General features: G+C 46.3%; 1 protein-coding gene across 1 annotated transcript in view; it reads left to right on the forward strand.

The window, feature by feature from the left end:
* Positions 1-1,616: 1,616 nt before the first annotated feature.
* nr2e1 (nuclear receptor subfamily 2 group E member 1) overlaps positions 1,617-27,990 on the forward strand; it is a 67,174-nt gene continuing 40,800 nt past the window's right edge. The window contains exons 1-4 of the mRNA XM_033022094.1: positions 1,617-1,836; positions 4,282-4,686; positions 16,127-16,272; positions 19,044-19,131. Of these exons, the coding sequence (XP_032877985.1) occupies positions 4,662-4,686; positions 16,127-16,272; positions 19,044-19,131 (259 nt within the window). The 5' untranslated portion in view covers positions 1,617-1,836; positions 4,282-4,661. The remainder of the gene's footprint in view (positions 1,837-4,281; positions 4,687-16,126; positions 16,273-19,043; positions 19,132-27,990) is intronic.

The following is a 27,990-nucleotide window of genomic DNA, read 5'->3' on the forward strand; positions in this document are numbered from 1 at the left end:
CTTCAGACTTCGAACCAACGCAGATTCGTTTTAAGGAACAAAATAGCCTGTGAATTCCACTCCTTATTTCAGATTTTGTGTGTTATTACAAAAAAAAAAAAACCCCACCAGTGATATTGTTAGCATTGCCAAATAAGAACTTCAACTAGTCAACCCAATGCTTTGAAAATGTTGGTAAACTTTGAGACTGTGAATCATTTTGCGTCTTGTTATAACCTCGTTAGTTACCAATCCCCATTCTAGTGCTCATACGGTTTATTTCGCCAATTCTATCGCTGCTTTGGTATCGCGTATCCCGGCGGGTAAACGAACGATTAAACGAGAGATACAATGTACAGCAGATGCTCGAATATTGCGGGGAACAAGAAGCTACTGGAGTAACTCAGCGGGTCAGGCAGCATCTGTGGAGAACATGGATAGGTGACGTTTCACAGAGTGCTGGAGTAACTCAGCGGGTCAGGCAGCATCTCTGGAGAACATGGATAGGTGACGTTTCACAGAGTGCTGGAGTAACTCAGCGGGTCAGGCAGCACCTGTGGAGAACATGGATAGGTGACGTTTCACAGAGTGCTGGAGTAACTCAGCGGGTCAGGCAGCACCTGTGGAGAACATGGATAGGTGACGTTTCACAGAGTGCTGGAGTAACTCAGCGGGTCAGGCAGCATCTGTGGAGAACATGGATAGGTGACGTTTCACAGAGTGCTGGAGTAATTCAGCGGGTCAGGCAGCATCTGTGGAGAACATGGGTAGGTGACGTTTCGGGTCGGGACCCCTCTTCAGATGAATGAATCCACGACGTGAAAAAGTTCAGAATAAATTAAACATCGGCGATGATGTTCTGCCTTAAAGTAGCTACATTATCGCAAGGTTTTACTTCCCGAAAAGTTAAACTAAACGATGCAATTGAACACATGTTATCTGTATATAAAGTGTTTGTGAATGCGTTGCGTAGTCCATGCTTGTTCAACGAACAATTGGGTTGACGGCAGAGTTAGATTGAACCAAAGAAGTCTGAAGAAGGCTCCCGATCCGAAACGTCACCTATCTATGTTCTCCAGAGATGCTGCCTGACCCGCTGAGTTACTCCAGCACTCTGTGAAACGTCACCTATCTATGTTCTCCACAGATGCTGCCTGACCCGCTGAGTTACTCCAGCACTCTGTGAAACGTCACCTATCTATGTTCTCCACAGATGCTGCCTAACCCGCTGAGTTACTCCAGCACTCTGTGAAACGCCACCTATCCTTGTTCTCCAGAGATGCTGCCTGACCCGCTAAGTTACTCCAGCACTTTGTGTCTTTTTTTTCGCAGACCAGCATCTGCAGTTCCTTGTTTCGACTTGGGTTTGATGCTCCGAATCTCAAGCAGAGCATAATTGGCTCATAACCCCGCCAGTTGCGACTCAAGTGTCCAAATTGACAGTAAATGGCCTTCATAAAGTGGGAGAGGGGAGGAAGGGGGGGGGGGGGGGGGGGTTTCTACGGTCACGTGACAGCGGTGGCTGGAAAGTGGGCCGGGGAGAGAGTGAATGTCACCGCGAGAGATCTGCGCCTCTGTTAAAGTGAGCCCGCTGGCAGCGCGCTGGAGGCATCGGTAGACTTGGACCAGAGGGTTCGCGTCAAAGTCAAGCCCCGTCCGCCGGCCGTGAGCGATCTCACAGCCCAGTTGAGCGACCGGGATCCCCACTCGTAATGTAGCGGACCAATGAATGTAGCAGCTTCCAACTGCGCTGAAAACTTTCGTACGATTCGCATGGTCCCCGCGGGCCAAATCCAACCTCAACACGGACAAGAACAATGGTCTGGGCCTTCGGTTGAGGCAATGCCCGCCAGCGAGGTCGGTAACCCCCTGACCGCTCGTCAAATATCTATCTATCTATCTCTCGCCAACTCGGAGCGTTAGTTAATTTCGACGCGAAGAACTAAAGAGGGGAATGGGCTGTGGCAGGGGAAGGAGGTCCTTGCCTTGAGTGTAGTTCCTGAAACGTTTGAAAATAGCTGTGGGTAAATTGACCAGGGGAATCGCGGGCTGGGAAATGTATAATGGTCGTTGTTTAAATAATAGTCATTCTTCTGCTCCACAACCTATTGGATACTAGTAGCGTTTTTTGCAAAACCATTGCGTTGGCCGCGGCTATTCTGCATTTGGGTTTGTGCATTGTACCAAACTATTCCAAAATCCGTGCCTCGGTGTTGTTAGATTAGTTGCTAGTCTTGGTATGAGATTAGTTGCTAGTCTTGGTATGAGATCAGGTGCTAGTCTTGGTATGAGATTAGTTGCTAGTCTTGGTATGAGATTAGTTGCTGGTCTTGGTATGAGATTAATTGCTAGTCTTGGTATGAGATTAGTTGCTAGTCTTGGTATGAGATTAGTTACTAGTCTTGGTATGTGATTAGTTGCTAGTCTTGGTATGAGATTAGTTGATAGTCTTAGAAACATAGAAACATAGACAATAGGTGCAGGAGGAGGCCATTCGGCTCCATCGAGCCAGCACCGCCATTCATTGTGATCATGGCTGATCGTCCCCTATCAATAACCCGCGCCTGCCTTCTCCCCATATCCCTTGACTTCACTAGCCCCTAGAGCTCTATCTAACACTCTCTTAAATCCATCTAGTGACTTGGCCTCCACTGCCCTCTGTGGCAGAGAATTCCACAAATTCACAACTCTCTGGATGAAAAAGTTTTTAGTGAGAAATCTTTGGTATGAGATTAGTTGCTCGTCTGGATGCCTCTGTTAGATTAGTTACTAGTCATGGTACTTGGATTAGTTGTTAGTCTCGGTGTCTCGGCATTTAGTTAGTTGCTAATGCCTGTGTCTCTGTGCTAGATTAGTAGCTAGTCTAGCTGCACCATTACTAGGTTGGAAATCTCCCTTACAAACACACACATAGCGGGTGAATGAAATCCTGAACGCTTTCTGCCCAGTTTAATACAGAGAAAATATATAAGATAGAATCAAAAACCTGGAGACCCTTCTTTTATACACTTACACACACACACACACACACACACACACACACACACACACACACACACACACACACACACACACACACACACACACACACACACACACACACACACACATTCACACCTACACTCACACACACACACTCACACACACACACTCACATAAACACACACACACGCACACACATATTCACACATATTCACACACACACTCACACACACACACCCACACTCACACACACATACACACACACTCACACACACTCACATACACACACTCACATTCACACACACACGTACATACTCACTCACACACACACTCTCACACACTCACACACACTCACATACACACTCACATATACACTTACACTAACACACACTCACACTCACATACACACACACACATACTCACACACACATACACACTCACACTCACACACAAACATACACACTCACACACACACACACACTCACACACACACACACACACACACACACACACACACACACACACACACACACACACACACACACACACACACACACACACACACACATATATATATAACATTTCCATGTTTCAATGTGCATCATCTACTCACCAGATTGCCGAGAAGCGTAGCTTTAAGAATATATATTTGATGATGAGTGAACAATGATGACAATTACTGTGGAGATCGGTGTGAGAAGCAACACTGCCTTTGCTCCGGTTCCCTCTCTAGTTCCCTCTCGCCAGGTTCACAAGACCAACACTTTATTGCCGATATGTTCCCTAGTTGGCTGGGTTGTAGTTTGACGCCTCGCCCTTCCCTTCTCGCTCAACTCTCCGCCGCTTTCATCTTTTATGAAAAATTAAAAAAAAACAAACACAACAATTCTTGTCGTGACTTTAAAGTCTGTGCACAGCTCCGAATTCGATTGGCATCTTAAAAGCTGCTGACGTAATGGTTTAATAGTTGTCGGGAGGGGGGGGGGGGGGAGGGCGGAGAGGGGGGGGGGGGGGGGGATAAAGCGATGGGTTGGGATCTATGGAGGTCCGGGGAAGGAAGTTTTCCTCAGTGTTTCTCTGTAGCAGGTCCCAGGTTTTGGGTGAACGCGTTGATATCTCACGCCAAGTCCAGAGAGACAAGTTGACCAAAAAGCAACCGAATGCTTTCAACAAAATCTCATTACCGGAAACTGCTTGCAACCTGTTCCTTTTTTTTGTTAATCCCTCCTGAATCGAAAGTCTTTATTTTTTCCCTCTCTCCCCCTCTTTCTCTCTCTCTCTCTCTCTCTCTGTCTCTCTCTCTCCCTTCATCGCTGACAGCTCTGAGGCTCGGAACTTTCCACGGCTAGCTGTGCAACGAATGGACCGGCTGAACCGGCCCATCGGATCCTTCCCACGGCGCAAGGGAGACGGGGAGAGAAGTGGGCCGCTGATGGATGGCACCGGGTAAAGACTGACACGGAGGCGAGAGGATAATCTCATCAGAATCTCATCAGAAGTTATCGTTGACAGTGAAAATACAGTGTATCGGAGTAATTGGGAACACATCTTGTTGGACTAGCTGCCGGCTAACGAAAAAATCCCTATATTTAAATATACATATATATATATTTACAGAATTAAATTATATATATATATATATATATATATATATTCAAATATAAACAGGCGCCAACCAATCTCACAGCAAGACTGCAAGAATGAGCAAGTCAGCCGGATCAACAAGTGAGTGGTACTTAGAAATATCGATCTATTATTGTGATGAACTCCAGCGAAGGGAAATGTTTCAAACATTGATTAGAATGGGGAAGTCGTGTTAATGTTGGACTTCTGATACTTTCTGCTGAAGCCGGGCGTTATTAACAAACTTGCAGCGTGCGGTATTTTATGAGCGAGGATTTTGTTGTCGGTGATGTGGCTACCGCGCCTTAAATCAAAACAATATCTCTCGGGGTCCCTCTACCCCCCGACTCTCAGTCTGAAGAAGGGTCTCGACCCGAAGCATCACCTCTCCCTTTTCTCCAGAGATGCTTAGTTACTCCAGCTTTTTGTGTCTCTCTTCGATCAACAGTTTTGGCCGAGGTGAACTTCGACGGGCTGTGTGAGCGGGTGTTATATACTCTGCTAAGAGTTAAGATTACATCTGATAGCGGTGGACGGCTCTGGGTTGGGGTTTAGGGTTTATTCTTGTCACGTGTACCGAGGTACAGTGAAAAGCCTTGTTTTGCAAGCTAACCAAACAGATTAGATAATACCGTACATAGATACATTCAAGTCAAACTCAAACACAAAAGGGGATTGATGCTACAGAGTGGAGAATATAGTTCTCAACATTGTAGCGATTTGTTTGTAGATCTTGTCCTTATCATTAAATCGTTTTGGTTTCAGAGGGTGTGGGGAGGAACTGCAAATGCAGATGCGTACACCGAAGACAGACACAAAATGCTGGAGTAACTCAGCGGGTCAGGCAGCATCTCTGCGGAGAATGGAGTAGTTGATTCATTTTTCTCCAGAGACGCTGCCTGACCATCAGAGATGTCCCTGGGTTACTCCAGCATTTTGTGTCCACCTTCGGTTTAAGAAGGTCTGTTCCCGTTATCTATTATCGTAGAACCTGTTCCACATGCAGCGGGGTTTTACGGACAGATTTTTTGATCGCGGTTAACGAGGTTTCAGGATCCGAAGACTGTGGCTGGAGAGTTTCATTTCACTACACAGCATTTAACGGGAGAGCGAAAGTTTTGTATGTGTGCAGAGTTGCCTCATTTTAACAACAAGTTTTTAACTCGAGTGTTCCACCTCAAGCAAAGTTCTGTCAGCAGGCCGATTCCCGTCTGCTAACTATATCCCAGACGAACGATCAATATTTGAGCCTCAACTGCAATTTTTCCAACCATTCACACGGGTACATCTATAATTTCAGTGCGATGGGCAGATTGACTCAATTGATTTAATTTTACAGGCGCAGAGTTTATGTGCGGGGTTTATTATAATTGAAACGACGCTCACTTTATGCAGCGAGATGTATCTATGCTTATCTATCCGCTTGCCCTGGTGATATAGCATTGGTTATTGACATCCCATTTCTTAAACTAAAACGCACGACCTTGGTTAGGAGATTCTACCATTGTACAAGACCAATTCGCTTTACGTGTATTGTACATTCATGTATTTTGTTCTGAATCTAAACACCACCCATCCGTTGAAGGGAGTGAGCGACAATGTCAGATTATGCCTTATAGGCTGTCCGTGATGCAGAATTTCAAAGAAAATTCGAATCCGAAATTTCGATGAGAAAGGTATAGACAAGAGGCCTTGCAAAGATTTTTTAAAAAAATCAAATCACCTCCACTTGATCCGATTTCACTCAAAATGCCACAGGAGTGGCGCTGAAATTATTGGGAGTGATTCACAATGCGCTCCATTGGGTAAAGCATATTACATAACAAGGCCAGTCTCAAAAAAAGTCAAACGTTTATAGAACAGAGCGGGAGTTAAAGATGTGATAACGGCGTGGCATCACAACGAGAACACGAGACACGTTTTGAAAGGCATATCTACACGGATGTTGAAATGGACATCTTATCGTCCACCCAATTCAGTGGTCGAGAGAGGATTCTGCTTCTCCACCTAAAAGTTACATTTGTAAAACATTATTTTTCATTCACATAAAGAAAAGTTAAATCTAAATTTAAATGATGGGTGGAAATGAAGAGGCGATCTTGATAGTCGCAATTGGAAGAGGCATCAATAAATGTCGAATTCGAACGATATGGTACATTGAGAATTCACGAAACTATTTTTAATACCTCTGCCGCCTTCAGTTCCCAATGTTGCTAATTTTATTCACCAGTCCTCTATTGAATGTAATATTTCGGACACTAATGCTGATACAGGTTACAATTTGATCTGAAGTCTAGAGAATTTAATCTGAAGTCTGAGTCTGAAGAAGGGTCTCGACCCGAAACGTCACCCATTCCTTCTCTCCGGAGATGCTGCCTGTCCCGCTGAGTTACTCCAGCGTTTTGTGTCTACCTTCAATTCACAAAGCCATCGCTGCCCCAAAAGCGGCCCAGTTCACAATTTAGATTTGTACTTTATTCCATCAAGTGTAAATGAGTCTTCACAAAGGTGAGGTTAACTCCAGAGCTGGTCGTTGCTGTGAGGTTTCGGACGCTCACACGAACGCAGCTACATGCGAGTTAATCTGACGAGGTGCCTTTAACTTTAGCAAGGAAAGAGACAAAACGCTGGAGTAACTCAGCGGTGACGGGCAGCATCTCTGGAGAGAAGGGATGGGTGGGTGATGTTTCGGGGTCGCGACCCTTCTTCAGATTTTAGCAGAGTTTAGCTTTACACTTTATAGATTTGTTCGATGCAGCGACATTAACCCAACTAAGTGCAAGTTCGTCTAACGAGGCGAGGTTAACTTTGGCAAAGTTTCGCCTTAACTTTCGAACTGTTCGATGGAGTAAGATTTCGCACGCTTGCAACCTAACCCAGCCAAGCGCGACTTGAATCTAACGAGGCGAGGTTAACTTCAGGAATGGCCGGTTTATGCTGTCAGGTTTAGCGCGCTCAAATCCCAGCTAAATGCAATTTAACCTAACGAGGCGAGTTTAACTTGTAGAATTGGTCGCTGCAGCCAGAGTCGCCGGCGACTTTTGCAATTGACGGGAGAAGTCATTGGAGTCATGTACGTGTTGTGTTGTCTGGTACAACTTATGCTGTGTGTGATGTTGTCTTGTCCAGAGCAGTTTATGTTGTCCGTGTTGTGTAGCCTGGAGCAATTTACATTGTTTTTTTAAAAGTGTTCAACTTTGTGGGGACAACAACAACAAATTGAAAACATTTCCCGCGTTTTTTTTTTTTAATAGTTCGGTATTATCCAACTAGGGTTTGTTGGAGAGCGGGCTGGTTTTTTTCTCTCTCCTTCACCCCCGCTGTTTGATGCACTATGGCGAGACGGGACCTTTCACTAACTCTGCCCATTAGTTGATGTCGAGCGGGAACAAGGACGCTGTATGGGTGGCGATTAGGAAAAAAACAGCTCGTCTCCCAACAATTACTTTTCTTGAATCAAAGATAACTTCTTTCAACGGCTTATAGCGTTGATGGTAATTACAGTAATAGAATATGCCATATACTTTTAAGTAATTATTAAACACAATAAGTGTCAAATGACCCCCTACTGACAGAAGTTAAAGGCATGTTTCCTGGCGAATATAATCGCGATTCTTTTTATTTTACACAACTCAAGGCTGAAGCAGTCGATCACCCGTTAAACGACTTGCTTTACTAAGACTTCTTCAGTCTGAAGAAGGGTTTCGGCCCGAAACGTTGCCTATCTCCTTCGCTGCTGCTGCACCCGCTGAGTTTCTTCATTCTCATAGAAGATTGAGGAGGGATCTTATAGAAACGTACAAAATTCTTAAGGGGTTGGACAGGCTAGATGCAGGAAGATTATTCCCGATGTTGGGGAAGTCCAGAACTAGGGGGTCACAGTTTAAGGATAAGGGGGAAATCTTTTAGGACCGAAATGAGAAAATCATTTTTTTACACAGAGAATGGCCAATCTGTGGAATTCTCTGCCACAGAAGGTAGTTGAGGCCAGTTCATTGGCTATATTTAAGAGTGAGTTAGATGTGGCCCTTGTGGCTAAAGGGGTCAGGGGGTATGGAGAGAAGGCAGGGATGGGATACTGAGTTGGATGATCAGCCATGATCATATTGAATGGCGGTGCAGGCTCGAAGGGCCGAATGGCCTACTCCTGCACCTATTGTCTATGTTTCAATGTTTCTATGTTTCCAGCATTTTTTGTCTACCTTCGATTTTCCAGCATCTGCAGTTCCTTCTTAAATGCTTTACTGATAATATTGGTCGCCTAGTCTGTCCGTTCTCCCCTTTGGACAAGTGGCTAGCTCTTGAATCGTATTTGAAGTGTAGCCGTGCGGCTGATATTATAACTAGGAAGTTTGGAAAAAGTAAATGGGGATGCGGTCTTACAAGTTGCAATAGAATCCTATTAAGGAGCAAAAAATAGTACATTGAAAAGGACTGATACGTATATTGCGTCCTTTTAAGATTTACGTGGAACGGTAGAAATTGTTTTAAAATCATTTTATTAAAGAAGGAACTGCAGATGCTGGAAAATCGAAGGTAGACAAAAATGCTGGAGAAACGCAGCGGGTGCGGCAGCATCTATGGAGCGAAGGAGATAGGCAACGTTTCGGCCCGAAACCCTTCTTCAGACAAATTATTTGTTTACCTTAACATCATTTTATTTCAGCTCAGTTACACGGTTGCCTGCATTTATTTCCACCTGTAAGAAACGCCAGATAGTGATTAGGTGGACAAAAATGCTGGCGAAACTCAGCGGGTGCAGCAGCATCTATGGAGCGAAGGAAATAGGCAATTGCCTATTTCCTTCGCTCCATAGATGCTGCTGCACCCGCTGAGTTTCTCCAGCATTTTTGTGTACCTGGGATTTTCCAGCATCTGCAGTTCCTTCTTAAACACCAGATAATGATTGATAACTTAATTCTTCAAATTGTTAAAAACAAAACCCAATATATTTTTACGGATAAAGGAGAAGTCTTTCAGGACTGAGATGAGAAAAACATTTTTCACACAGAGAGTGGTGAATCTCTGGAATTCTCTGCCACAGAATGTAGTTGAGGCCAGTTCATTGGCTATATTTAAGAGGGAGTTAGATGTGGCCCTTGTGGCTAAAGGGATCAGGGGGTATGGAGAGAAGGCAGGTACGGGATACTGAGTTGGATGATCAGCCATGATCATATTGAATGGTGGTGCAGGCTCGAAGGGCCGAATGGCCTACTCCTGCACCTATTTTCTATGTCTCTATGTTTCTATATCTGAATAATCTTTGCTTGAGAGATAAATTTAAAAATATTCTTTTAAACTAAAGTTCATTAGTTCCAGGGGGCAGAATTAGGCCGTTCGGCCCATCGAATCTATTCGATCATGGCCGATCTATCTGTCCCTCATCATAACCCTATCCTCATGCTTTCTCCCCGTAAACTCTGCAACCCTGGAGAAAAGGGATAGGAGACGTTTTATCTCTCAATACCGCCGTCTATATCTCCTGTTTCCCTTGCCACTGACTCTCAGTCTGAAGAAGGGTCTCGACCCGAAACATTACCTATTCCTTCTCTCCAGAGATAGACGCCGCCTGTCCCCGCTCAGTTACTCCAGCTTTTTGTGTCTATCTTCGATTTAAACCAGCATCTGCACCCCCTTCCTGCACCCCTGAAACCCTTACTGATCAAGAATCTACCAATCTCCGCTTTAAAAAAATATCCATTGACTTGGCCGCCACAGCCGTCTTGCGACAATGAGTCCCACGAAATGCACCAACATCCGTTTAAGTACATTTGGCGAAGTAACGTATAATAGCCGCAATGTTCACTCTCAATTTGACCTTATTATATATATTACGAAGCCCATGTGTTGACTGGATTTTGTAATGTTCATACGTTCATGTGTTATAGGAGCAGAATTAGGCCATTCGGCCCATCGAGTCTACTCCGCCATTCAATCGTGGCTGATCTATCTCTCCCTCTCAACCCCATTCTCCTGCCTTCTCCCCATCACCCCTGATACCCGCGCTAATCAAGAAACTTGTCTATCGATCTCTGCCTTAAAAATACCCATTGACGACCCTGCCTCCACAGCCTTCTGTGGCAATGAATTCCACAGATGCACCACCACCCGTACAAAGTAAACGTGGCGCAGTTTGCTAGTTGACTCCATATTCACTATTCACTTTAAGAATAAGGAGTAAGCCATTTAGAACGGAGACGAGGAAACACTTTTTCTCACAGAGAGTGGCGAGTCTGTGGAATTCTCTGCCTGGTTCTCTGGATGCTTTCAAGAGCGAGCTAGATTGGGCTCTTAAAAATAGCGGAGTCTGCGGGGATATGGGGAGAAGGCAGGAACGGGGTACTGATTGGGGATGATCAGCCATGATCACATTGAATGGCGGTGCTGGCTCGAAGGGCCAAATGGCCTACTCCTGAACCTATTGTCTATTGAAGGTAGTCAAAAATGCTGGAGAAACTCAGCGGGTGCAGCAGCATCTATGGAGCGAAGGAAATAGGCAACGTTTCGGGCCGAACCCCTTCTTCAGACTGATCCAGTATTGTCTATTGTCTAAGAAGAAACTGCAAATCCTGGAAAATCGAAGGTACACAAAAATGCTGGAGAAACTCAGCGGGTGCAGCAGCATCTATGGAGCGATGGACCTTGTTTATTGTCTATTAGTCTGGTCCAGTATTATCGATATTACCAACCCCGAGTGTTGGCTGGACTCTGTGATGTCAAATGAAATTCGCGCCCCCTACACAATTGAACGCTGCCCTTTGCATCTCGATTGCTCCCCCCTGCATCTTGGCAGGCATTTCCGAATTCTCATGCTACCGTTTTTAACGGGTCACTGGTGAATGAATGGGCAGGTGGGGGGGAAGATGTCCACACGTCATTACACATTTACCAAATTATTTTCATTTCCAACCAGACGCTGGCGTTAGCCAGATCCCCGCCGCAATATCTGTTGAAATATATGGCTTGATGGACTCCACCTCTCCAGTCCCGGCTCATTATGCAACTTGTGAATTCACATCTTTACAGGGTTTAATCCCCCTTCACTACACTACAGTTTGTTCTCCTTCCACCAGCCCTTGTCTAAAGCAAGCTGTCAGCACTCATTTGAGAACATCACGACAGCTCGCCTTCACTGGAAGCAGTCAAACACGTTCAATGCGGGTTCATTAACTCAACACGTTCCCCCCCCCAAAATACAACGACTCGCCGTTTGACCACCGCACACATTGTTGAAGCCTCCTGGATTATCCCTGCTTGCAAATTCCCATGCTTTGCAAAACCAGAACCGCCACATAAAACAAGGCAAAAATGCTGGAGAAACTCAGCGGGTGCAGCAGCATCTATGGAGCGAAGGAAATAGGCAACGTTTCGGGCCGAAACCCTTCTTCAGACGATGCTCCATAGATGCTGCTGCACCCGCTGAGTTTCTCCAGCATTTTTTGTGTACCTTCGATTTTCCTGCATCTGCAGTTCCTTCTTAAACACATTTTTAAAAAAAGGCGTCGTTTCTTGGCCGTGACAATCAACACATTATCACTTGTGTGTAGGAAGGAACTGCAGATGCCGGTTTACACCGAAGGTAAACACACACACACACACACACACACACACAAAATGCTGGAGTAACTCAGCGGGACGGGCAGCGTCTCTGGAGAGAATGAATGACGAGGTAACGTTTCGAGTCGAAAGGTCTGAAGAAGGGTTTCGACCCGAAACGTCACCCATTCCTTCTCTCCAGAGATGCTGCCTGTCCCGCTGAGTTACTCCAGCATTTTGTGCCTATTTGAGAAAACTTTCATCCCCATCTCCCCCACTACCCCACTCCCCCACCTCCCCTCCACCCTACCTTCGAGCCAGCACCGCCATTCATTGTCCCCAATCAATAACCCGTGCCTGCCTTCTCCCCATATCCCTTGATTCCACCAGCCCAGATAGCTCTATCTAACTCTCTCTTAAATCCATCCAGTGATTTGATTCAGAAACGGCACATCTTCAGTTTACTTTAGAGATACAGCGCGGGAAAAAAAGGCCTGTCGGCCCATCGAGTCCATACCCACTAGCGCTATCCTGCGCACCAGGGACAATTTATAATTTACCGAGGCCAATTAACCTACACACCCGAAGGTACACAAAATTGCTGGGGAAACTCAGCGGGTGCAGCAGCATCTATGGAGCGAAGGAAATAGGCGACGTTTCGGGCCGAAACCCTTCTTCAGACTGATATTCCAGCATCTGCAGTTCCCTTTTGAACCTACAAACCCGCACGTCTTTTGAGTGTGGGGATAAAATGGAGCACCCGGAGAAAACCCACGCGGTCAGAGGGAGAACCAACATAAACTCCGTACAGGCAGGATGGAACCTGGGTCTCTGGCGCTGTGAGGCAGCAACTCTTACGCTGCACCACCATGCATGTTTATTCAGAGATGCTGCCTGACCCGCTGAGTTACTCCAGCACTTTGTGTCATATCAAGTAACTGCCTACGTTTCGACTAATGCGCAGTTTCAAACATTATAGACCGAGAGCGCAATTATTAATAGTATCTGAAATGATACAGAGTGCTGGAGTAACTCAGCGGGTCAGGCAGCATCTGTGGAGAACATGGATAGGTGACGTTTCACAGAGTGCTGGAGTAACTCAGCGGGCCAGGCAGCATCTGTGGAGAACATGGATAGGTGAGGTTTCACATAGTGCTGGAGTAACTCAGCGGGCCAGGCAACATCTCTGTGGAGAAGGAATGGGTGGCGTGTCGGGTTGAGATCCTTCGTTTAGTTTACATAGGAACATAGAAAATAGGTGCAGGAGTGGGCCATTCGGCCCTTCGAGCCATTCAATATGATCATGGCTGATCATCCAAAATCAGTACCCCATTCCTGCTTTCTCCCCACATCCATTGATTCCTTTAACCCCAAGGGCAAGATCTAACTCTCTCTTGAAAACATCCAGTGAATTGCCCTCCACTGCCTTCTGTGGCAGAGAATTCCACAGATTCACAACTCTGTGTGAAGAGGTTTATCATCGTCTCAGTCCTAAATGGCCTACCCCTTATTCTTACACGGTTATTATTTTACCTGCATCTAGCGTGTCCAGTCCTTTAAGAATTTAATATGTTTCGAGATCATCAGTTTCCAGATACGGCCCTTAAGCGGGCGAGGTCCAGGATAGAGCTGCTAGTGTTAGTGTGGGGTGATTGTTGATCGGTGCAGACTCGATTGGTCCGAAGGACCGATTTCCACGCTGTATCTCTCAACTCTAAACGAAAACCTCGGCCCACCGAGTCCACGCCGATCACCGATCACCTGTTATCCCACTTTCTCGTCCACTCCCAGCACGATTTACCTACAAACCTGCACGTCTTTGGAGTGCGGGAGGAAAGGGCAGATTGTTAAGGGCTTGGACACGCTAGAGGCAGGAAACATGTTGGGGGGAGTCCAGAATCAGGGGCCACACATTTTAAGAATAAGGAGTAAGAACGGAGACGAGGAAACACTTTTTCTCACAGAGAGTGGCGAGTCTGTGGAATTCTCTGCCTCAGAGGGCGGTGGAGGCAGGTTCTCTGGATGCTTTCATAGAAACATAGAAACATAGAAACATAGAAAATAGGTGCAGGAGTAGGCCATTCGGCCCTTCGAGCCAGCACCGCCATTCAATATGATCATGGCTGATCATCCAACTCAGTATCCTGTACCTGCCTTCTCTCCATACCCCCTGATCCCTTTAGCCACAAGGGCCACATCTAACTCCCTCTTAAATATAGCCAATGAACTGGCCTCAACTACCTTCTGTGGCAGAGAATGTAGAGAGAGCAAGAGAGAGCTAGATAGGGCTCTTAAAAATAGCGGAGTCAGGGGATATGGGGAGAAAGCAGGAACGGGGTACTGATTGGGGATGATCAGCCATGATCAGCCATGATCACATTGAATGGCGGTGCTGACTCGAAGAGCCGAATGGCCTACTCCTGCACCTATTGTCTATTGAAAGCGGAGCACCCGGAGAAAACCCACGCGGGTCACGGTGGAGAAGGTACAAACTCCGTACCGACAGCGCCCGTAGTCGGGATCGAACCCGGGTCTCTGGCGCTGTGAGGCAGCAACTCTACCGCTGCGCCTTCAAGATAATCACCACGGGGCGCCTGGTAATAGCCTACATCGACCCTATTCACCTATAAAAATTATTAATCGATAACCTCCTATCGAGGCGCATGGAATTCGGCAACAAATTCGTTTGCTATTATTAATAAACTTAAAACATATGAAGTTGTAAATGAACGCTGTCAAGCACGCCATTTCGCTGTCTTACATTGAAATGAATGAATAGTCTGCCTGTACCAGCTCCCGGAGAAGATGGGTCCGAAGAAGGGTCTTGACCCGAAACGCCACCTCGTCCTTCTCGCCAGAGATGCTGCCTGTCCTGCTGAGTTACTCCAGCACTTTGTGCCTATCCCCAGCCCCTCACGCGATGGACAATTGGTAAATCTATTGTAAACTGGCTGGTGAACTAATTTACTCTGAGAAAGTTTAAAAGGTGCGTCTCTGGAGAAAAAGAATGGGTGGCGTTTCGGATCGGGTCTGAAGAAGGGTCTCGACCTGAAACGTCACTTATCCATGTTCTCCAGAGATGCTGCCTGACCCGCTGAGTTACTCCAGCACTCTGTGGAACGTCACCTATCCATGTTCTCCACAGATGCTGCCTGACCCGCAGAGTTACTCCAGCACTCTGTGAAACGTCACCTATCCATGTTCTCCACAGATGCTGCCTGACCCGCTGAGTTACTCCAGCACTCTGTGAAACGTCACCTATCCATGTTCTCCACAGATGCTGCCTGACCCGCTGAGTTACTCCAGCACTCTGTGAAACGTCACCTATCCATGTCCTCTACCGATAGAAAAGAGGTGCAGGAGTAGGCCATTCGGCCCTTCGAGCCTGCACCGCCATTCAATATGATCATGGCTGATCATCCAACTCAGTATCCTGTACCTGCCTTCTCTCCATACCCCCTGATCCCTTTAGCCACAAGGGCCACATCTAACTTCCTCTTAAATATAGCCAATGAACTGGCCTCAACTACCTTCTGTGGCAGAGAATTCCAAAGATTCACCACTCTCTGTGTAAAAATTGTTTTTCTCATCTCGGTCCTAAAAGATTTCCCCCTTTATCCTTAAACTGTGACCCCTTGTTCTGGACTTCCCCAACATCGGGGACAATCTTCCTGCATCTAGCCTGTCCAACCCCTTAAGAATTTTGAGCACAGAGTGCTGGAGTAACTCAGCGGGTCAGGCAGCATCTCTGGAGAACTTATCCATGTGCTCCAGAGTTGCTGCCTGACCCGCTGAGTTACTTCAGCACTGTGTGTGTGTGTGTGTGTGTGTGTGTGTGTGTGTGTGTGTGTGTGTGTGTGTGTGTGTGTGTGTGTGTGTGTGTGTGTGTGTGTGTGTGTGTGTGTGTGTGTGTGTGTGTGTGTGTGTGTGTGTGTGTGTGTGTGTTTTGTTAGCCAGCATCTGCAGTTGCTTGTGTGTTAACTCAGCCAACTTTGTCTCTCCGTAGGTCGCATCTTGGACATTCCCTGCAAAGTGTGTGGGGATCGCAGTTCAGGCAAACACTATGGCGTGTACGCGTGTGACGGCTGCTCGGGGTTCTTCAAGCGCAGCATCCGCAGGAACAGAACCTACGTTTGTAAATCAGGAAATCAGGTACCAGTGTGCTGGACCCCGCGGGTTGCCTCCAGGGCTTCCTTGACACGAGCTATTGCGCCGACGCGAAGCTTGCAAAGGAGATGTACTTATCCTGTATCTGGAATTCTCTGCCACAGAGAATCACAGTGGACTCCAATTCACTGGATGTTTTCAAGAGAGAGTTAGACAACAGACAATAGACAATAGACAATAGACAATAGGTGCAGGAGTAGGCCATTTGGCCCTTCGTACCAGCACCACCATTCAATGTGATCATGGCTGATCATCCCCAATCAGTATCCCGTTCCTGCCTTCTCCCCATATCCCCTGACTCCGCTATTTTTAAGAGCCCTGTCTAGCTCTCTCTTGAAAGCATCCAGAGAACCTGCCTCGACCGCCCTCTGAGGCAGAGAATTCCACAGACGCTAGATTCAAGGGATATGGGGAGAAAGCAGGAACGCGGTTCTGATTTGGGATGATCAGCCATGATCATATTGTATGGCGGTGCTGGCTCAAAGGGCTGAATGGCCTACTCCTGCACCTACTTTCTGTGTTTCTATCTGTACAATGTGGGCAGCTTGATTGTAATCATATATACTTCATAAGTTCATAAGTGATAGGAACAGAATTAGGCCGTTCGGCCCATCAAGTCTACTCCGCCATTCAATCATGGCTGATCTATCTCTCCCTCCTAACCCAATTCTCCTGCCTTCTCCCCATAACCCCTGACACTCATACTAATCAAGAATCTATCTATCTCCGCCTTAAAAATACCCATTGACTTGGCCTCCACAAACTTCTTTGGCAAAGAATTCCACAAATTCACCACCCTCTGACTAAAGAAATTCCTCCTCATCTCCTTCCTAAAGGAATGTCCTTTAATTCTGAGGCTCTGACCTCTGTGTCTAAACTCCCACTAGTGGAAACATCCTCTCCCCATCCACTGTATCCAGGCATTTCATTATTTGCTAAGTTTCAATGAGGTCTCCCCTCATCCTTCTAAACTCCAGCGAGTACAGGCCCAGTGCCGTCAAACGCTCATCATATGGATAGACAATAGAAAATAGACAATAGGTGCAGGAGTAGGCCATTTGGCCTTTCGAGCCAGCACCGCCATTCAATGTGATCATGGCTGATTATCCCCAATCAGTACCCCGTTCCTGCCTTCTCCCCATATCCCCTGACTCCGCTATTTTTAAGAGCCCTATCTAGCTCTCTCTTGAAAGCATCCAGAGAACCTGCCTCCACCGCCCTCTGGGGCAGCAAATTCCACAGACTCACCACTCCCTGTGAGAAAAAGTGTTTGCTCGTCTCCGTTCTAAATGGCTTACTCCTTATTCTTCAACTGTGGCCCCTGGTTCTGGTCTCCCCCAACATCGGGAACATGTTTCCTACCTCTAGCGTGTCCAAGCCCTTAACAATCTATGTTTCAATAAGAATCCCTCTCATCCTTCTAAACTCCAGAGTGTACAAGCCCAGCTGCTCCATTCTCTCAGCATATGACAGTCCCGCCATCCCGGGAATTAACCTTGTAAACCTACGCTGCACTCCCTCAATAGCAAGAATGTCCTTCCTCAAATTTTGCCGACTGATTAGCATGCAACAAAAAGCTTTTCATGGTACCTCAGTACACGTGACAATAAACTAAACTAAACTAAACTATTCCGACATACCAGGCACTATTGTGTATTTGTGAGGATTTGTTAAATTTGGCCAAGCAGGCTTATCTCATACCAACTAGAGAATTGCTCAGGCATACCATCCACCACATTGGAGATCTCCAAACTATCTTTAAGAAGAAACTGCAGATGCTGGAAAAATCGAAGGTAGATAAAAATGCTGGAGAAACTCAGCGGGTGAGGCAGCATCTATGGAGCGAAGGAAAAGGTGACGTTTCGGGTCGAGACCCTTCTTCAGACCTAATTTGAGGAAGGACATTCTTGCTATTGAGATAGTGCAGCGTAGGTTTACGGTTAATACCTGGGATGGCGGGACTGTCATATGCTGAGAGAATGGAGCAGCTGGGCTTGTACACTCTGGAGTTTAGAAAGATGAGAGGGGATCCTATTGAAACATATAGGATTGTTAAGGGTTTGGACATGCTGGAGGCAGGAAACATGTTCCCGACGTTGGGGGAGTCCAGAACCAGGGGCCACAGTTTAAAAATAAGGGGTAAGCCATTTAGAACGGAGACGAGGAAACACTTTTTCTCACAGAGAGTGGTGAGTCTGTGGAATTCTCTGCCTCAGAGGGCGGTGGAGGCCGGTTCTCTAGATGCTTTCAAGAGAGAGCTAGATAGGGCAGCTATTGTCCATTGTCTATTGTCTATTGAATAGTCAATAGTATTTTATTTGTCACATATGCAACTGCACATTAAAAATAATTTTGCATATATTAGACTTGTGGGCGCCGCCCCATTATTTAAAAGTCCAAAGTCCGGTCGGCCGATGTACTGGAGCAACTCGTGCCCAACGTCTCCAGTTCCGCTCCGGTTACGCCGACCGACCGGCGAGCCTTCGGGCGGGTTCCCAGTCCCAGTGGAGACGGTGGCGGGCGAGTCAGGTCCAGCTTGCCAGGAACATCCAGCATTGTAGCGCATCAGTTCCAGAGACAAAGTCCAATGTCCACAATGGGGTAGAGGTGAATCTGACAGTACCCTAGCTTATGGAAGGACCGTTCAGAAGCCTGATAACAGAGGGGAAGAAGCTGTTCCTGAGTCTGATGGTGCGCGTTTTCAAACCTTTCATCGTTTCCAGTTATTTATTGTGTATTTGTTTTGCTTTCGAAAGGGCGGATGTCCCGTCGACAAGACGCATAGAAATCAATGTCGAGCCTGCCGACTGAAAAAGTGTCTTGAGGTTAACATGAACAAAGACGGTAAGATACTTCAGTTCTGCTGCCGGGTTGCAGTGAGGCCACTCACTCCGAGTTTAGTTGGTGTTTGCGTGTGAGAGTACAATTCAACTTTCCTTTTAAAGATAACATTGCTCGCCTGAGAGAGTTGTGAGTCTGTGGAATTCTCTGCCTCAGGCCGGTTCTCTGGATACTTTCAAGAGAGATAGGGCTCTTAAAGATAGCGGAGTCTGGGGGAGAAGGCAGGAACGGGGTACTGATTGGGGATGATCAGCCATGATCACATTGAATGGCGGTGCTGGCTCGAAGGGCCGAATGGCCTGCTCCTGCACCTATTGTCTGTTGCCTGATTTGACTCTTCACCAGAATATACTATTGTCAAAATGTTGTTTCAGATGGAATGGGCTTCTTGCAAATCCACCTGCACATTAGCTCCCATCTGCTAATCATGCTCCACCAACCCCCGAATAAAAAGTGCAGCGTAGGTTTACAAGGTTAATTCCCAGGATCGCGGAACTTCTACAGGTGCACAGTAGAGAGCATGCTGACCGGTTGCATCGTGGCTTGGTTCGGCAACTTGAGCGCCCTGGAGAGGAAAAGACTACAAAAAGTAGTAAACACTGCCCAGTCCATCATCGGCTCTGACCTTCCTTCCATCGAGGGGATTTATCGCAGTCGCTGCCTCAAAAAGGCTGGCAGTATCATCAAAGACCCACACCATCCTGGCCACACACTCATCTCCCTGCTACTTTCAGGTAGAAGGTACAGGAGCCTGAAGACTGCAACGACTAGGTTCAGGAATAGCTACTTCCCCACAGCCATCAGGCTATTAAACCTGGCTCGGACAAAACTGAACATTAATAACCCATTATCTGTTATTTGCACTTTATCAGTTTATTTATTCATGTGTGTATATATTTATATTATGGTATATGGACACACTGATCTGTTTTGGACTAAATGCCTACTATGTTCTGTGTGCTGAAGCAAAGTAAGAATGTCATTGTCCTATCAGGGATACAAGACAATAAACTCACTTGACTTGACTTGACTGTCATATGCTGAGAGAATGGAGCGGCTGGGCTTGTACACTCTGGAATTTAGAAGGATGAGAGGGTATCTTATTGAAACATATAAGATTGTTAAGGGTTTGGACACGCTAGAGGCAGGAAACATGTTCCCGATGTCGGGGGAGTCCAGAACCAGGGGCCACAGTTTAAGAATAAGGAGTAAGCCATTTAGAACAGAGATTTGAGGAAAAACTTTTTCACACAGAGAGTTGCGAGTCTGTGGAATTCTCTGCCTCAGAGGGCGGTGGAGGCAGGTTCTCTGGATACTTTCAAGAGAGAGCTAGATAGGGCTCTTAAAAATAGCGGAGTCAGGGGATATGGGGAGAAGGCAGGAACGGGGTACTGATTGTGGATGATCAGCCATGATCACATTGAATGGCGGTGCTGGCTCAAAGGGCCGAATGGCCTACTCCTGCACCTATTGCCTATTGCCTATAGGAACTGCAGATGCTGGTTAATACCAAAGATAGACGCAAAGTGCTGGAGAGACTCGGCGGGTCAGGCAGCATCTCTGAAGAAAATGCGGCCTATCCATGTTCTCCAGGCTGGCTGCCTGACCCCTTGAGTTAATCCAGCAATTTGTGTCTGTCTCTGGTTTAGGTTTCGGACTATGGATGTCACGTGTACAAGGGTATGGTGAAACGCTTTGTTGTGCATGCTATCCGATAATGCCGTACTTAAATACAATCATGTCAAACTCAATTACAAGCAGAGGGGGAATCACATCAACATCTCTTTGGCAAATGCAAACTGCTTTCCTTGCTAAGTTGGGCCAAACTTTTCTCCAGACCAGTAGCAGAACAGATGGAATCTTATCTGCCCTCTGAAGTAGCCCGTCTGTCTACTCACCCTATTCAAGGGCAATCAGGGATTGGTTTCATAGTCATAGAAACATAGATGCAGGAGTAGACCATTCGGCCCTTCAAGCCAGCACCGCCATTCAATATGATCGTGGCTGATCATCTAAAATCAGTACCCCGTTCCTGCTTTCTCCCCATCTCCTTGTTTCCGTTAGCCCTAAGAGCTATATCTATCTTTCTCTTGAGTACATCCAGTAAATTGGCCTCCACTGCCTTCTTTGACAGAGAATTCCACAGATTCACAACTCTCCGGGTGAAAACCTTTTTACTCAATTCAGTCCTAAATGGCCTACCCCTTATTCTTACACTGTGAACCCTGGTTCTGGACTCCCCCAACATCGGGAACATATTTCCTGCCTCTAGCCTGTCCAATCCCTTAAGAATTTTCTATATTTCTATAAGATCCTCTCTCATCCTTCTAAATTGCAGTGAATATAAGCCCAGTCGGCCCATTCTTTCATCATATGACAGTCCCGCCATTCCGGGAATTAACCTGATGAAACTAAGCTGCACTCCCTCAATAGCAAGAATGTCCTTCCTCAAATTGCGAGATCAAAACTGCACACAATACTCCAGGTGCGGTCTCACCAGGGACCTGTACAACTGCAGTAGGACCTCCTTGCTCATATACTCAAGATATACTCATGGAGTCATACAGCAGGGAAACAACCCCTTCAGCCCAACACATCCATGACGACCAGAATGCCCGTAATGTATCGGAAGGAACTGCAGATGCTTTGTTTTAACCGAAGATAGACACAAAATGTTGGAGTAACTCAGCGGGACAGGCAGCATCTCTGGATAGAAGAAATGGGTGACGTTTCGGGTCGAGACCCTTATTCAGACTGAGTCAGGGGAGAGGGAAATACACAGATAAGGAAGTGTAAGGTGTGAAAGGGGACAAAGGAGATGAAGTTCAAAGAAATTGTAAAATTAGCGTTTGACAGCATTGGGCCTGTACTCGCTGGAGTTTGAAAAGATGAGGGGGGACCTCATTGATACTAGGATAGAATGGTTGTGGAGAGAATGTTTCCACTAGTGGGAAAATCTAGAACCAGGGGCGACAGCCTCAAACTAAAAGGACGTACCTTTAGAATGGAAATGAGGAGGAATTTCTTTAGCCAGGATGTGGTGAATCTGTGGAATTAATTGCCACAGACGGGTGTGGCCAAGTCATTGGGTATTTTTAAGGCGGTGATTGACAGATTCTTGATTAGTACGGGGTTAAGGGGGAGAAGTCAGGGGTTAAGGGGGAGAAGGCAGGAGAATGTGGTTGAGAGGGAAAGATAGATCAGCCATGATTGAATGGGAGAGTAGACTCGATGGGCCGAATGGCCTAATTCTGTTCCTACAACTTATGAACTTATGTTCCATGAATGAACGAATACTTTATTGTCACATGTGACAATTCACAGTGAAAATCATTGCTTGCATGCCCAAGGTATGCAAATAGTCGCCATATCTTAAACAAGGTATGCAAATAGTTGCCACATAAAGGGCAGTGACAATGTTTCAAAGTATCTCCACGCCAGGTCCTACTTTGTTCTCTCCCCTCCCTCACAGATGTCCCCCATGCTGGGTCCCCACTTTGTTCCTGGCAGTGCATCCTCCGACTCCCACGTGGCTTGTCCTCATCCGCCGCACCGACCTCCTCCACCGACTGACTCCACACTAGTCCCACCTACCTGTATTTGGCTGATACCACTAAACCTATCCTATCCATGTAACTGTCCAAATATCTTTTAATTGTTATATAACACTGAGGATCAAGATCAAGATTCAAGAGAGTTTATTGTCATGTGTCCCAGATAGGACAATGAAATTCTTGCTTTACTTCAGCACAGAATATAGAAGGCATGAATACAGAACAGATCAGTGTGTCCATATACCATTGTATAAATATATACACACATGAATAAATAAACCAGATAAAGTGCAAATAAACAGATAATGGGCTATTAATGTTCAGAGTTTTGTTTTAGTTGAGTTTAATAGCCTGATGGCTGCGGGGAAGTAGCTATTCCTGAACCTGGACGTTGCAGTCTTCAGTCTTCAGAAGAACATAAGTGATAGAAGCAGAATTAGGCCATTCGGCCCATTGCGGGCACATTGCTGGTGTCTTACACTGTGAAGACTGATGCAAGAAAGTTATTCAACTCCTCTGCCATTTCTTCAATCCCCTTTATCACTTCTCCTGCATCATTCTCCAGCAGCCCAGCATCCACTCTTACCTCTTTCAGTACATCATTATCTGTTGTGATCTCCACTTTACAGTACTTAATTGGCTTTAAAGCGTTTCGGAGCTACCCAAGGTTTTGAACGACACCACGAAAATGAAGAGACAAATGAAGTTGGTTAATTCCCGGGATGGCGGGACTGTCATATGTTGATAGAATGGGGCGGCTGGGCTTGTACACTCTGGAATTTAGAAGGATGAGAGGTGTTCTTATTGAAACATACAAGATAATAATACAAGATACAAGGATAACAAGATACAAGATTGGACACGCTAGAGGCAGGAATTATGTTCCCGATGTTGGGGGAGTCCAGAACCAGGGGCCACAGTTTAAGAATAAGGGGTAGGCCATTTAGATCGAAGATGAGGAAAAACCTTTTCACCCATAGTTGTGAATCTGTGGAATTCTCTGCCTCAGAGGGCAGTGGAGGTCAATTCTCTGGATGCTTTCAAGAGAGAGTTAGATAGAGCTCTTAAAGATAGTAGAGTCAGGGGATATGGGAAGAAGGCAGGAACGGGGTACTGATTGGGGATGATCAGCCATGATCACATTGAATGGTGGCGCTGGCTCGAATGGCCAAATGGCCTACTCCTGCACCTATTGTCAATTGTTTATTGTCTATTTTTTACTCATTATATAACTGAAGAAACTCTTGCTATCGTCTTTATATTATTAGGTAGCTTTGTATTTCATCTTTTCTCACCGTATTGCCTATTTGGTAACCTTGTGTTGTTCTTTAAAAGCTTCTCAATCATCCGTCTTCCCACTAATTTTTGCAATGTTATATTCCTTTCCTTTTAGTTTTCTACTGTCCTTGACATCGCTTGTCAGCCACGGGCGCCTGTTTCTCCCCCCCTAGAATCTTTCTTCCTCTTTGGAATGAAAAGATCCTGCATCTTCCGAATTATTCCCCAGAAATTCCTGCCATTGCTGATCCCTCCTTGGGTCCTTTCCCAGTCAACTTTGGCCAGCTCGTCCCTCATGCCTATGTAGTTCCTTTTGCTCAGCTGCAATATCGACACATCCAATCTCACCTTCTCCATCTCGATTGCAGATTAAAACCTATCATATTGTGGTCGCTAATGGTTCCTTTACCTCGAGTTCCCTTGTCAAATTCCCTTAACAAAAGGATAAAACACCTGTACTATAGACAATAGACAATAGACAACAGGTGCAGGAGTAGGCCATTTGGCCCTTCGAACCAGCACAGCATTCAATGTGATCATGGATGATCATCCCCAATCAGTACCCCGTTCCTGCCTTCTGACCATATCCCCTGACTCCGCTATTCTTAAGAGCCCTATCTAGCTCTCTCTTGAAAGCATCCAGAGAACCTGCCTCCACCTCCCTCTGAGGCAGAGAATTCCACAGACTCACCACTCTCTGTGAGAAAAAGTGTTTCCTCGTCTCCATTCTAAATGGCTTACCCCTTATTCTTAAACTGTGGCCCCTGGTTCTGGACTCCCCCAACATCGGGAACATGTTTCCTGCCTCTAGCGTGTCCAAACCCTTAACAATCTTATATGTTTCAATGAGACCCCTCTCATCCTTCTAAACTCCAGAGTGTACAAGCCCAGTCGCTCCATTCTCTCAGCAGCTGCTCCATTCTCTCAGCTGATTGGGGATGATCAGCCATGATCACATTGAATGGTGGTGCTGGCTCAAAGGGCCGAATGGCCTACTACTGCACCTATTGCCTATTGTCTATTGTTGATTATCACTGAATCTCTGTTTCAACACAACATCAGTTCAAAAAGCACAGCTCCTCACCACCGCATGGAGCAATGGGCAATAAATTCTGACCTTGATAGCAACATTTTCATATTATTAACACAAACCAGCAAGAAGGGTCCCGACCCGAAACAACACCTATCCATGCCCTCCACAGATGCTGCCTCACCCGCTGCGTTACTCCAGCACTTTGTGTCTATTTTTTTGTAGTTGTGTATATTCAGGATAGATGAGGTACAGTGAAAAGCTTTTTTTGTTGCCTGCTATCCAGTCAGCAGAAAGACGATATATGATTACAATCAAGCCACTCACAATGTACTTATTATACAGGATAAAGGAAATAATGTATATTGCAAGATAAAATCCAGTAAAATCCAATTAAAGATACTCCGAGGCGTCTCCAGTGAGGTGGATAGTAGTTCAGGACTGCTCTCTGGTTGTGGTAGGATGATTCAGTTGCCTGATAACAGCTGGGAAGAAACTGTCCCTGAATCTGGAGGTGTGCATTTTCATACTTCTGTATCTCTTACCCGATGGGAGAGGGGAGAAAAGGGAGTGGCCAGGGGGAGATTCATCCTTGATTATGCTGCTGGCCTTGGTATAAATGGAGTCAATGGAAGGGAGGTTGGTTAGTGTGATGGTCTGGGCTGCGTCCACAATTCTCTGCAATTTCTTGCAGTCTTGGATGGGGCTCATTCAAGGGAATCTCGGGATGGTGAAATGGCGGGAATGTGGAGTTTGGACAGGCTTGAGATTAGAATAGGTTCAAGTAGAAGATTTGTCTCTTCATTTGCATGGTGTCCTTCAAAACCTTGGGTAGCCCCGAAACACTTTAAAGCCAATGAAGTACTTGAATAGCCACTGCTGTAAAGTGGTGATCACAGCAGATGATGATGTACTGAATTACCAAGTAGGTGCGAGGAATAAAAGTTAGAATAGAACGTACAACACTCAAGCTAGCCTTGCCTTTCACTACTGATTGGGGATGATCAGCCATGATCACATTGAATGGCGGTGCTGGCTCGAAGGGCCGAATGGCCTACTCCTGCACCTATTGTCTATCGTCTATTGTCTAATGGGTGGCACGATGGCGCAGCGGTAGAGTTGCTGCCTCACAGCGCCAGAAACCCGGGTTCGATCCTGACTATGGATGCTGTCTGTACGGAGTTTGTACGTTCTCTCCGTGACCTGCGTGGGTTTTCTCCGGGATCTCCAGTTCCCTCCCACACTCCAAAGACATAGAGATTTGTAGGTTAACTGGCTTGGTATAATTGTAAATTGTCCCCAGTGTGTGTAGGATGGTGTTAATGTGCGTGGACCGCTGGTCGGCGCGGACTCAGTCGGCCGAAGGGCCCGTTTCCGAGCTGTATCTCTAAACTAAACTAATGCCATGCCTGAACGTACGCATCAATCCCACAATGTTCCCACGTTCCGTGATTCCCTTTATGCCTCAGGGAATAGCTCTCGCTGCCCAAGACCGCAAGAAATGGCAGTGAGTAAGAAAGAACTGCAGATGCTGGTTTAAATCGAAGGTAGACACAAGATGCTGGAGTAACTCAGCGGGACAGGCAGCATCTCCGGAGAGAAGGAATGGGTGACGTTTTGGGTCGAGACCCTTCTTCAGGCAGTGAGTTGCAGATGTAGCCCAGTCCATCACACAGACCAGACTCCCCACCATTGACCGAGGTAGAGTGAAAAGCTTTGTTTTGCATGCTATCCAATCAATCAAATCAGATAATAGTATACATAAGTAAAATCAAGCCAATCGCAAGTACAATAGGTGGAGCAAAGTGCAAGATACATTGTGCAGAACCTTGTAGCTAATCAGTTCCAGAGACAAAGTCCAATGTACGCAATGGGGTAGAGGTGAATCGGACAGTACCCTAGCTTATGGAAGGACCATTCAGAAGCCTGATAACAGAAGATGCTAGAGGCAGGAAACATGTTCCCGATGTTGGGGGAGTCCAGAACCAGGGGCCACAGTTTAAGAATAAGGGGTAGGCCATTTAGAACGGAGATGAGAAAAAACATTTTCACGCAGAGAGTTGTGAATTTGTGGAATTCTCTGCCTCAGAGGGCGGTGGAGGCAGGTTCTCTGGATGCTTTCAAGAGAGAGCTAGATAGGGCTCTTAAAGATAGCGGAGTCAGGGGATATGGGGAGAAGGCAGGAACGGGGTACTGATTGTGGATGATCAGCCATGATCACATTGAATGGCGGTGCTGGCTCGAAGGGCTGAATGGCCTACTCCTGCACCTATTGTCTATTGCCTATTGATGGTATGCTTTCTACAGAGGATCTAAAGTCATTCTCAAAATGAGTTCTTCTTAAGTTCCCCTTAATCAATAAGAATGGATTAACATTTTGAAGAAGGGTCCTGACCCAAAACATTGTCTGCTTTTTCCCTCAGATTCAGATGCGACCCGACCTGCAGAGTTCCTCCAGCACTTTTGTGTTTTGCTAAAAATTCCAGCAACTGCAGTTTCTTGTGTCTGTAACTTGTTTTGTGCCACACACAAAACGCTGGAGGAACTCAGGGGGGTCAGGCAGCATCCGCGGTTAATCTACCTATTATAGAAACAAGTATTTGCAGATGCTAGTTTACAAAAAAAGTGCTGGAGTAACTCGGCAACTCTGGAGAACATGGATATGTAACGTTTTGGGTCAGGACCCTTCTTCAGACTAGTTGAAGGGGGGAGGAAAGAAATCTGGAAGAGGGGAGAGGCGGGACACAGCGAGGCAAGGGGGGCTTTGATGAGCAGATGGTTCGAACGAAGGCCAGAGATGAAAAGACAGAGGGTGTGAGACACAAGGATTGAAGAGTAGTGAACTGTGGAGCCAGAGGAAGGAATGTATGTGGAGGGGAGGGGAAATGGGGGAGGGGGGGGTGGGGGGAAGAAGGGAATGTTGGGGGGAGAAGGGAATGTTGGGGGGTGAAGGGAATGTTGGGGGGAGAAGGGAATGTTGGGGGGGGGGGGGGGGGGGTG

The sequence above is a fragment of the Amblyraja radiata genome, chromosome 5 (genome assembly GCF_010909765.2).
Source record: "Amblyraja radiata isolate CabotCenter1 chromosome 5, sAmbRad1.1.pri, whole genome shotgun sequence".
In the NCBI taxonomy this organism is placed as follows: domain Eukaryota; kingdom Metazoa; phylum Chordata; class Chondrichthyes; order Rajiformes; family Rajidae; genus Amblyraja; species Amblyraja radiata.